This window comes from Stegostoma tigrinum, chromosome 19 (assembly GCF_030684315.1).
Source record: "Stegostoma tigrinum isolate sSteTig4 chromosome 19, sSteTig4.hap1, whole genome shotgun sequence".
NCBI classification, from domain to species: Eukaryota; Metazoa; Chordata; class Chondrichthyes; order Orectolobiformes; family Stegostomatidae; genus Stegostoma; species Stegostoma tigrinum.
The window spans coordinates 28,047,722-28,059,356 of NC_081372.1; the positions used below are offsets into that span (position 1 = coordinate 28,047,722).

Here is an 11,635-nt window from a genome sequence, read left to right on the forward strand (position 1 = left end):
CCAGATGAGCTCTGTACCTGGAGGCATCTGACACGGTTGGTGGTCCCCAGCATAGGTGGACAGTGTAGGTGAGGGACCACAAAGAGGTCTCCAATTGGAGACATCCTCTGAATAATTGTAAATTGGAAAAATACATGCTGTGGATAGAAGTGCTAGGTCAGTTGTGCACAGAGGGGCCAGTGGTTGGGAATGTAGCCCTCAATGCCCAGTGATTCATGCTGAGCTGCTTTGATGGATGTGCTTTCACCTCTCCTCCCTAACCAGCTGCCTGGAGACTCCCAACTAATTACTGGTCATGCCTGCTGTCTGGGAGCCTGCCTGTGAAGTGTGCCCGGACTGGCACTTTATTGGACCTGAGTATCTCCCTTCATGGGTAGGTGGGGCCAATATAGCCCAACATGCAGCAGGAACATGCACTGACTAAGCTACATCTTAGGCAGTAGCAAAAAATTACAGGCGCTCCCGCCTTCAAACTTACCTTTACATTCAGCCAAAAATCTAGTCCTCTTCAAATGATTAAGTTAATTCTCAAGGAGCAACTTTTAAAAAAAATGTATTTTTAAATACCTGATTATAGGCCGATCAGACCTTGGGTCTGAGATGATTGTGACTGTAGACAATTGTCTGTATACAAATAGTAACAGGTTTAACCTCATTAAGAATCATGACTGGATCCTATCTTATTGCTACTGATATATTTGGTAGTCATTGTAAACAAAATACAAGAAAATAAAGGCAACATATTTGATTGTGTTTGCAGTTGTTCTACCATTGCATATTCAGAGACCTTCCACAAACTTAATTTTAGAAGTGAAATGTGATTTTAGCTCTTTTTTGAGATTTGATCTCTGACATTTACGCCTGTTCAAATTTGTAAAGTATATGACTTCCATTATAAAATAAGTAAGTGCAAATATATTGGTAAAAAATTGGATATTTTATTTAAGACGTGTTGATTTGCACTCCAGTATATGTTTAATTCATGCACTCCGTACTCCAAGATTTACAATACAACAGGCATAAAAGAATTTTTAGCAAGGTTTATTGGCAATGATTCGAGAGTAAGAACAATAAAAATACAACAGCAGATCAGCTAGCAGCCATAGGTTTACACATTATCCCATTTAGACAATACACATGAATAGTAATAGGGAAGAGAAAGTGCAACAACGTTTAGATCATAAAGAAGTTCAGGAGGCAAGGCTCAGAACTTAGTGCATTCAACATGCAATCTCCCAAAATATGAAGGACGTCGATGGCCCTTTGAAATGTACAATACTACCCTTTCTGCATAAATCTGCACATACATAACGGCAATATCTGGCGTTACAGGCTACCCAAACAAAACAGTTAATTTAACTCTCACCCTCACGGGCTCGTCCTACAAATACATCGAAATTTCAAGTTAATGTAGAATCATTCCGGCGGGTCACAGTCAACACGAGGACAGCCAAGATAATAAAGTTCGCACTGCTGCAGTGCCCTTAGTGGGGGATTTACTGCCAAGCTGGTGAATGTTACCGGAGTGACCTTTCACAAATGTTACCATTTAGCATCAGCCTGCAACAAGAAGTGGCGGCAGGGAAGTTTGTAGTTAGCACTGCACTGTCGCGTTTCGATTAAAACAATCATACTTGATAAAATCAAGCCCCGGTTTTGGTCAAAGCCCTGCCTAACATTTGTTTTTCCTTTTCCTTCTACGCTGCTCTGCACTCCAATAATTTCTTAAAACTCTTCTGGAAACTGTCGTCCAGAAAGGCGTACAGAAAGGGGTTTAAGCAGGAATTGGCGTAGCTTAAGCTGGTGATAAAGTAGGCGATACCGATCACAAGAGGCGTCTCTTGAACATCGGTGGTCAGAGAGACAATGGTGGTCAGGTGAAAGGGAGTCCAACAGAACAGGCACACGGCCAGCACGATGAAGACCATCAGTGTCACCTTCTTCTTGGCTTTGTCCAGGGCTTTGGCGTTCGAGTTCAGGTGCATGTTCCTCAGCTTGTAGAGCATCATGGTGTAGAGCAGACAGATGGTGGAAACCGGGATGGCAAAGCCCAGGATCAGAGTGTAGATGCGGCTGGCTTTCAACCAGGCCCGCTCTGGTCTGGGGAACACCAGCACGCAGCTCTTCCTGTTCATGGGATCGGTGTAGACTTCGGCGAAGATGGTGAACGGCAAGACGATGAGGGTGACCAGAAGCCAGACGCAGAGACTGATGATCTTGGCCGCCCTGTAAGTGCGCTGCGGCAGCTTCTTGGAGCGCACGGTGGCCAGGACCACAAGGTAGCGGTCTACACTCATAACCGTCAGGAAATAAATGCTGGAGAAAATATTGTAGTGGTCAATGGAAAGGATGAGCTTGCACATGATTTCTCCGAAGGGCCAGTAGTATAGGAGATGATCCGCTATATTGATGGGCAGCACCAGGGTGAACAAATCATCTGCAATCGCCAGATTTAAAATGAACATGTTAGTCACTGTCTTCATATTAGGAGCTTTGAGAATGACATAAATCACCGCCGTGTTGCCTGTGAGCCCGGCAGCACAGATCACAGAATAGATCACTGGAAGCACTATGTAGAAATCTGGGTACTGTTCAGGGACTGTGAAGTTAGTGTCTGTCCCATCGTAAAACTCACACATCTCCGCCGAACCGTAACAGGATCTATTCCGAGCCCCAACGTCTGAAATGTTCTCCATGGTGAATAGCCGTCTGTGGGGCCTGTGTTCCTGAAACGAAGACTAATTCTCACAGAAGCATCAGCGTTAAAGAGGACAGTACAAATTCAGTTAGGATGCTTGAATAAAATGTCACCCCTTTTGTGCAAAAGCAGTTTGTAATACTGAACACACGCTACCTGTTGTCTCTTAGTTGCTTTTAGCAGGCTTAACAGAATCTCCGTGAGCCGCTGAAAAAATCCAGTTTGTTTCCGGCATAAACCTGCCCCGAACGAAAGTGAAATTGATCCCTTCAAGTTGCCATTGACAACGCATCATACCCTATTTCACTGGCAAAGGGAATAAAACATTTCTTCCGGGATCCAGGTCGTCTTTTCAAGTTGTGCTTCCAATGGCGTAACCTACGCAAACACAAAGGCACAGTTACAAGTCACATTGTATCTTGAAAGGATTTTAGCAAAGTGTTTAAATACTGTTGCATCTGTACCGAATGTCCAATATCACAGGTTCAATATCAGACCATCTCATTCAGGCATCCGCTCTCAATGTTAAAGCTTGCAACACCTCCTAAAATCCATTCACAACGCAACTCGCTGGAGGCCATTGATGGATTTCGTTTCAGATCGGGTAAACTGCTGTTTGTTTTAATACATAGCAGCTGGGAGATGTTGTAAGTGTTCAACGCCCAGCTGCTCACAACTGTCCGGCGAACTCCGGTTCTGTAGCATCCTATGTGGGATTCGCCCAGCAGCGTCTATCTCTCCAGTTCTGCTGGCGTCCAATCCGCTGCGATTTCATCTGTAACCATTTTCCTACCTGCCAAAGGTCTCTGTCGCCAATTCTCCAAAGTTTCACCGTCAGCCCGAAACACATAATTAAACACAAAATGTAACGAAATCCTTTGAAAAGCGAAGCCACTGCCAATGTCGCTTCAAATTGTGGGAAACGGAAAAGCAAGCGCCTTTTTAAAAATTACTGCACAACAACATTATTTAGGATATTGCCATGTGCACTGACCACAGGGAGTCAAATTAAATGGGGGTAGACAGGAAGTAGAGGCCACAATCAGCTCCGCACGACCCTATCAAATGGCTGAGCAGGTTCCAGGGACCGAATGGCCTGCTCTTGCTCCTAATTTTTACCTTTGTGTGTGTTATAGGAAGAAAAAACCCACCAGCTAGTTTAGGACCAGTTTCAACCAACACGATGGTTTAGTTTGTCAACACAGGCAGAGCTCGGGTTTTCTTTCAAATATTTGAACAACTATCCAGCTGATTTTGTTGGACAGCTCCTTCGCAATAGAAGAACAGCTGCACCACAGTCTCAGTTCCGGTACCAGCTGGGGTCACCATGAAGGCCCTGCCTTCTCAACTTCATCCCTTCAGATTCAGCTCTGTCTCCCCACTGTCTGATGGCAGAAGACTATAGCTCCCTTCACAAGTTTACCGTGTTCGCCACATCCATCAACAGTGGAATGATTTGCCCACCGCCATAGTAGTGTTTTCTAATCTGACGACAGAAGAACAAAATCACATTCAATAAGATTCTTAAAGACACCAAATTATCATTGTAAAAAACATTGGCAGACCATAAAAATACTTAAAAACAAACAATGTATTTGAACTAGACGTACTTTGTTGAGCTGTTGATATGGTAAATTGTCCTAATATAACACGTGCTGAGTTACACAGGTAGAACTTTGTTGGTGCTTGAAAATCATTAGCGCCAGGTCAATGATTTCAATATTGATTGCACCTGTCTTGTTCTGTAAAATGTTAGCTAATTAATTAGGCATAACAGTTATTTTATGCTCAAAGTTCAAGTTTCTTCAGATGATTTCTCTTCGAAGACACTGACTAAAGCTACGAACCAATCTGAGCATCTGTGGCATTTGGATAAAAATTTAAATCCCTTTTAAGCAAGGAAGTTCTAGCCACTTCAACACTTACCAGTATGGGCAGTCACTGGATTCAAATTTCTTAAAAATTATGGCAGGTATAATATAAAACTGATGAATGTGTTAATCTTTAACACACCCCTAAATCATTCTGTGATCTATCATCAAAATGGTAAAGAAATTATGTTCAAGCATTGCTCTCAGAAAGAAGTAATAGATTAAGGTTTTTAAAGTTTAATGACAAGTCGAATTGACTTATAAAGTAACATAAAATTTGTATTGATAAATATCTTCATCAGATCAAAACATCAAATGCTCAGTAAATGTGTAATGTCACATTTAATGGTTGTCCACACATTCTGCACTCCATTCTATTAGACCTATCAGAAGCCTATAGGATAAATGAAAACAATCAAGCAACCTGCACACATTACATATTTGCTTTGACATAACTATTTCAAAGTTTAAAAGACTTGCTACTTTTTCTGGCAGCTGTTTATCTGTATTTCTGTGTATGTAAGACACACATGTGACCACCAATATATGCACAGTTCACAACCTGAAAATGCAAGTTTTTGTTTTATTCTGTCATTGATAGGAAGTATTTGATGTTTATATGACAGGAAGGAAGAATGTGTGACATTTTTAAAAGATGATGTGTTTTTTCCTTGGCTTGGAGATTTTTAAAATGTGGAGGTCTGCAGAGAGCTTTTGAAATTTAAACATAGTATCAAAAGGCTATACTATTAGCAACAAAGCAGCATTTTTACCAAGACAACTGTTTTTTTTTAATTTAGCAAATTAATTTAATCCAGGCCATAGATACCAAAACGTAATTAAATTTAAATCTGATGGCTTTGACAAAATAGGACCAATCCTGTTGAAAAAAAGGTCATCAAGGGTATAAAAGAAGAGGGTATTTGAAAAATCAGGGTAAGAGTCAACAGTCATCTGCCAAGAGAACAACTCTCAGCTATAAAAGAATGAATCACTGGCTCTTACAGAATTCACTAAGCTCTCAGAAAACCATTGTCTAAACTAAAGATATAGCAGCACTCTTAGCTAAGAGTGACAGGAGAATTTGATGAACAAAGCATTCCGGAAGATGTATTCCAGCTGTTATTTTCAGAGATTAAGTTATAATCATTTTTATTATTTTGGTTTATCTAAGTAGAACTTCTATTTATTGGTACAGCCTACAGTTAGAATTTCATCTTATTTGGGAATAGTTAGTAGTTAAAGGGGAAATTGTTCCTTTTTTAGTGGTTCTGTTAATTTGTTTACTGATAGAGATAGATAAATAAATAGTTACTTGTTGATTATAGAGTGACTGTCAGGAGTTCATTTCATTTAGCCTCCCCTTTGTAACAGATTGGGATGTGAGAGGCAGGTTACATCTCACTCTTCCTTTTACAGATAATGAGGCAAGGCAAGGTTTTCTAGCTGTTTCAGTTTTAGCTATTCAAATGGGGGTCTACCTCTGTTTCATTACAATTCTAAAATATCCCCCAATAGCACACAAAATAGATTGACAGAACTTAATCAAATTCTATTAGTTCCACTCTAGGATGACTATAAGTTATAGAAAGCACGGGGCTGTGAATTTTTGAAATGGGGCTCAATTGAGCTTGTCTTCAGAAGTAAAACATATAACAGAGTGGCTTTGAAATCAGAAACTCTCAGCTCAGAGACATTGTGTAGGAACCAAGCCACAAATGCTGCAACATATCATGGAGAGGAAAATAAACTTAGATGTTTAGTACCAGAAGTATTCATATTCCTTAATATAGGGTCCTATGATATGATGAATGGTCACAATGAGGAAGTACGTCTGCAACTGGGGCAGGTACAGGTATTTTGAAAACAGGAATGCAAAAACCTCAGCATTTGCAATTGTCCAACAAGTTTGGTGTTCTTTCAACTTGTTTAGAGGAGGACTGCAGGATGAATAAGTTAAATTACCCTGGCACCATGGTACTGGAACCCATTCAAATGGAGGGAGGAAAAGGAATGTAGTGGTAGTAGGAGATAATGACATGAGGGGTATTGACATTGTTCTCTTCAGCAAAGGGTGATAGTTCAGAAGACTTCATTGACTGTCCAGTGCCAACATTGTAACAATTTCTCAGGGCTGAAGAGGAATTTACAATGGGCCAGGAAGGTACCAGCAGCAAAGGCAGGACAAAGAAGGGTGAGGAGTTAGGCAACAAATTAGCATGAAAAATTGTTACCTGAGTCACATGTGAATGGACTGCATTCACATTAAAAAAATGTGTAGTTTGCAAATAAAACAATTCACGTCTTCAGTTGATCATTCACATTGTCAAGGAGTGTTGGAAAGATGCCATTAAATTCTAAAGATCATGAAAGAAATAATTAGCAAGAATGGAGGAGAGGTGATTACCTACTGGTATTACTGTTAGACTATTAATCCAGAGACCTGGTAATATTCTGGGGAACCAGGTTCAAACCTTGCCATAGCAGAAGGTGGAGTTTGAATTGAATAGATATTTGGAATTAGGAGTCTAAGGAAGACCTTGAAACAGTTGTCAATTATCAGGAAAAACCCATCTAGCTCACTGATGTCCCTTTGGGAAGCAAACTGATGTTCTTACTTGGTCTGGCTGAAATGTGTCTCCAGACCCACAGCAATGTGATTGACACTTAACTGCTGTCCGGGCAATTAGGAAAGAGTAGTAAATGTTGGCCTGGCCAGTGACACCCACACCTTGCCAATGAATTTTAAAAAAAAGCAAAAATATGCTAATGATTTGGATAAACAGATCTATTTATTACTTTTACAATCAGGGGCACTTCTCCGGCTTCACAGGATTCAGTCTTTTTGAACTTATACATGAGCATGATGTGAAAGGACCACCTCAACTGATTTAAAAAAGGTAATAAATCAAGTCACAGAAGTTACACTCCAGACATGTGTGTTGAATTTCTCAGACAAAAAAATGTGCAAAACTTGTGAGTATTTGAAAAGTCCTCATTAAATAATGAAAACTGTAGGAGATCAAAGCTTAGAATTTTGTTACTGGCAATAAGTCATTAGTATTACTATTTGCTTATAGGGGACCAATAAAAGCAAGATTCACTGGACCTTATCAGATAAAAAAAATCAATCATGTGAATTATGCATCATGTGCTCCAGACAAGCAGGAAAATTAAAAACGATGCATGTGTCATGTTAATGTTTTAAAGACATGCTATAACAGAAGTGGTGAATGAAATAGAAAGTAAAATACAAACATCCAAACCTTCAAAAATGAACCTGAAACTGAGAATTCAAAAGTTACTGTCCAGTAATTAGTTTCAATAAAATAGAGATGGTTAAAAGATTTTCTGGAATATCATGGTGTCTTCTAAGAAACTATTGACATGAATTATAAACATTGTTATTGACATACAAATAAATTAATGTTCGTAGGCCAAGAAAAATATGTTTGGCTATGCATGATGTCAATGAAGGGAACGTGAAATATAATATCATTACAGATTCAACCCAGAGATGTTACATCAAGTGGAAGGAAGAGATTAGATAGATGACGAGCATTGTTGGACTGAGTTATAGAACTGGAGCTCAACCATCATGATGGTGTTGAAACCAGATGAATCACAATGATTGCATATCAATTATTGCAGAATCAATACACTAACAAAGGCAATACAGTAATAAAGGCAGACTTATATTTGATTTCATAATTGGAAGATAGTATTGAGAAGATTGTACAACCATAATTTGTTGCAAGAAATGACTTTTTAAAAGACTATTAACAAATTCCATTTATTGATACAGCCAAAGGAATATTTAGGTATTACAAAAGCGGATGGACTTTATCAATGGTTGAAATGAAAAGAATGCACCAGCAACGTTTTAACAATTAACCAATAAGGCCATAGAAGGAGTATGTTTAACCAAACTTGAGAAGATAATTTACACCAATTGAGTGAACTGCTTGATTGGCTCTTTGTAAACATTTGGTTACAAATTCGGCCAAAAGAGTGAATTTGCCATAACAAAACTGATTTATTTTGATAACACCATTGAATAAGATCAAGTAGCACCTAGAAAAGCAAAACTAGAGGCATCTTGGAATTTCCTATGCATAAGACAAAACATGAAATTCTGTGATATACTGGCATGCATGAACTGTGGTGATTGTAACAAGGTTAGCCAGGCGGGCCTTATAGATATGAGTTCCCTGATTGGGACTGTTAATCTGGTTCAATCAGGGAGCCCTGGCTGACAGATAAGAACAGGAGTGTCAGACATCCTGCTCACTCTGACATCTGGCCCTGAGGGAGCTGGATTAATGTCAAGGATTCACCACTTGGTGATTTGGTGACAGGATATTGGACTTTGTGGAGTTATTTCATGAATCAAATTAGAAATTCATTCTGAATTTCAGTATCCTACTGGCTCTTTCAACATATTTGTGCAGAAAAACAAGGAATTTGAATGAACAAGTGCTTCTGACAATGTAAAACTGCACTGATGGGCACACAGGTTTTAGCAGCACCTAATTATGTGAAACAAAAATGGAAATTAATGGAAAAACTCAACAGGTCTGGCAGCATCTGTAGAGAAAGAGCAGAATTAATGTTTTGGGCCAAGTGATCCTTCTTCACAACTAATTATGGGGAGCTATTTAAACTCCATGTGGATGCCAGCAATGTCAGTGTTACTGCAATTTTGTCACAGCAAGACCAGAATGGAATCAAATGAACATTCAGTTATTTTTCTAAAAAAAACTAAATATTCGTCAACAGAAATATTCAATGGTGAAGAAAGGGAAAGATTCTGCCGAAATGATTTATATAAACCATAAGTTATGATTTTTTTGTAGAGAGATTCCACAACAAGAATTTAAAACTGTTCCTTGGGTGGTTACTGCCGCAAGGATACAATTTAAAAATCATTTGTGTTATCATGGATCTTTATCAAGAGCAAACATGAAAGAAAATAAATTCCATGATCAAAAGAAGCATGTGAAATATGGTTGTTTTGAAAATCCTTGTGTGTTTAATGTAAATACATTACTACTGCAAAAATAATGGAAATAAATCGTGTCAAGATGAAATTTTCATCAAAAGTGAAAATGGTTCTTCGAGATATCTTTTCCAATTTTGTTCTTCGGAGGGTGGTTTGGATGGAGGTTTATACTAAATTTCATTTACGTATTTGGATTTTAAAGTAGAGAGAAATGTGTGTTTGGTTTTAGTTCTGCGAAGATAACTGTATATTTTTGGTTGAAATCAGAAAGGCCTTTGGAAAAGTGAAATGTATACGAAAGGAATGATATTTCTTTGGGTTCAAGATTCTGAAAAGGAAATTGTTCAGAAAAGAGTTCAGTCTTTGGGCAGACTCTTCTGGGGCCCTGCTAAAACATAAGCTGTGACTGGAAATCTGGGTGAATCATGTGCAATATTGAGCAGCGCCTTTCTCAACATCAAGACAGGCAAGTTGCATTTTTCAACCAAATGGAGTTTAACGCTAATAAGTGACAAAAGGTCAATCAATGGAGATTCTTAGATATGAGCACTCTTGTTACTACCTAATCTCACCTAATTAATGTGCACTCTCCCATGATTCCATCTGCCAGATAGAAACGAGATACTGAGAATTCCCGAAGTCAGACCGGGTACATGACAATTCCGGCTTGCCATCTGTACTGTGGATCTCCATCTTGGGCACTCATCGCCAATGTTCATTGTATGGGAAGCAACCATATGCATTTCAAGTCCATAAGCACTGGCTTCCCATACATGTCAGCCTCTCTGCATCTGTGATCCACGAAAAGTATACTTTTGCATTTCAGTTATGCATTTTGCACTAGTAACTGCCTTTCCTTGTGTTTCATTGCTTTGTCCTCTAAGTGGCATACAAGCTGTAAGCAGCAGGCAGCTTCACATCGTGCGGGGGAGGTTGGCTTCCCACACCTGCAGCCCTCAGGTCATGGCATCTGGCAGCATCTGGCACAATGTTGTCATCACATTCTGGGATATAAAGTCTACCTTGGCAATGGATCTTGCTTTTCGCCAGGAACTGGGCCGGAAGACTCCGGGACTGAACACCCTATATATTTAGAGAAGCCCTGCATGACCCTTCCTTGAGTTGGATGCTCCTCATCGTCTACAAGGAGTTGCTCCTGCTCCTGGGCTTGCTGTCGGTCCTGCTCTTCATGCTTCACCTTCTCGGGAATGGCTAACATCTCAACAGTAACAGGACACATCATTCTTAGTGGAAAGGACCTTAATTGGGAAAAGAAGGAGCAAAAGAGTTTTTTAGATTTCAGAACAACCATTTGTGGCAAACCCTGTAAGTGAGCACTGAGCACATTTCTTCACACAATGAGACATGCTGCACCCTGATATTGAGGGACTTATCCACATCACATTCAGGCTCAGAAGGTGCAGAAACCTGGGTAAGGTGACACACTGGGTGAGTGTGACGATACTGTGGCTTTAAGAGATATGTTTTGTCTTGGTTTCTTTTAGAGTGAGACATCGGCAGATAGGCGCTGAGCACTCTACAAGAAGATAAAAAACTTGCTAGGCCTTGGGATTTTTCTTATAAGTTAGAACAATAGAAGCAGCCTGAGTGGTTGTGTTCAAGCTCTCACAGATCCAGGATTTTTAGTTAGCTTTCAGCAGTTGCTGTTGGGGTCTTAAAGAATTGGAATCCATTTTTCCCTCTCATGATTACAAGCAAAATCTGGCAGGGTTGGGGCAGTTCTCTTCCTGTGCTGCTGGATTGAATGTGATAAAAATCTGTTTTCTGAATTTGCATTTTTGCCAAGGGTGTATTTATGGGATGTCACTATATTGGAACAGTGTCTGAATAAGTTGTGTTTTGCTTATCGTCAAATAGTTTGATCATTTAAATTGCATCTGGAACACAGCATCTGACGTTTACCTTTAAAATAAAAAAGTGTAAGGATCTAGGCTTCCTTCTTAATATATTTTAAGGGGTCTGGCCTGGCATGATGTGAGAGGGCCACTGAAATTAACTAAGGAGAAGTTAGTGAGTCAGTGTTCAGGGACAATGTATTTGGAT

The 11,635-nt window shown here is 39.6% G+C and overlaps 1 protein-coding gene across 5 annotated transcripts; it reads right to left on the reverse strand.

Annotated features, from left to right (window-relative positions):
* Positions 1-1,025: 1,025 nt before the first annotated feature.
* On the reverse strand, positions 1,026-4,043 carry LOC125461444 (neuropeptides B/W receptor type 2). 5 transcript variants are annotated; one of them, XM_048550234.2, is made up of 2 exons: positions 3,818-4,043; positions 1,026-3,076 (listed from the first exon to the last, which is right to left on the reverse strand). In XM_048550234.2, the coding sequence occupies exon 2, from the start codon at positions 2,694-2,696 to the stop codon at positions 1,698-1,700; it is 999 nt and encodes a 332-aa protein (XP_048406191.1). In that variant the 5' UTR covers positions 2,697-3,076; positions 3,818-4,043; the 3' UTR covers positions 1,026-1,697. The 5 variants fall into 5 exon arrangements, with proteins under 5 accessions (XP_048406191.1, XP_059508613.1, XP_048406190.1 ...); XM_059652630.1 differs by lacking the exon at positions 3,818-4,043 and adding an exon at positions 3,492-3,695; XM_048550233.2 differs by lacking the exon at positions 3,818-4,043 and adding an exon at positions 3,240-3,461.
* Between the last annotated feature and the right edge of the window lie 7,592 nt (positions 4,044-11,635).

Coding starts and splice junctions, on each gene's coding strand:
- LOC125461444 (XM_048550234.2), bottom strand. CDS start 2,696: ATGGAGAACATTTCAGACGTTGGGGCTCGGAATAGATCCTGTTACGGT.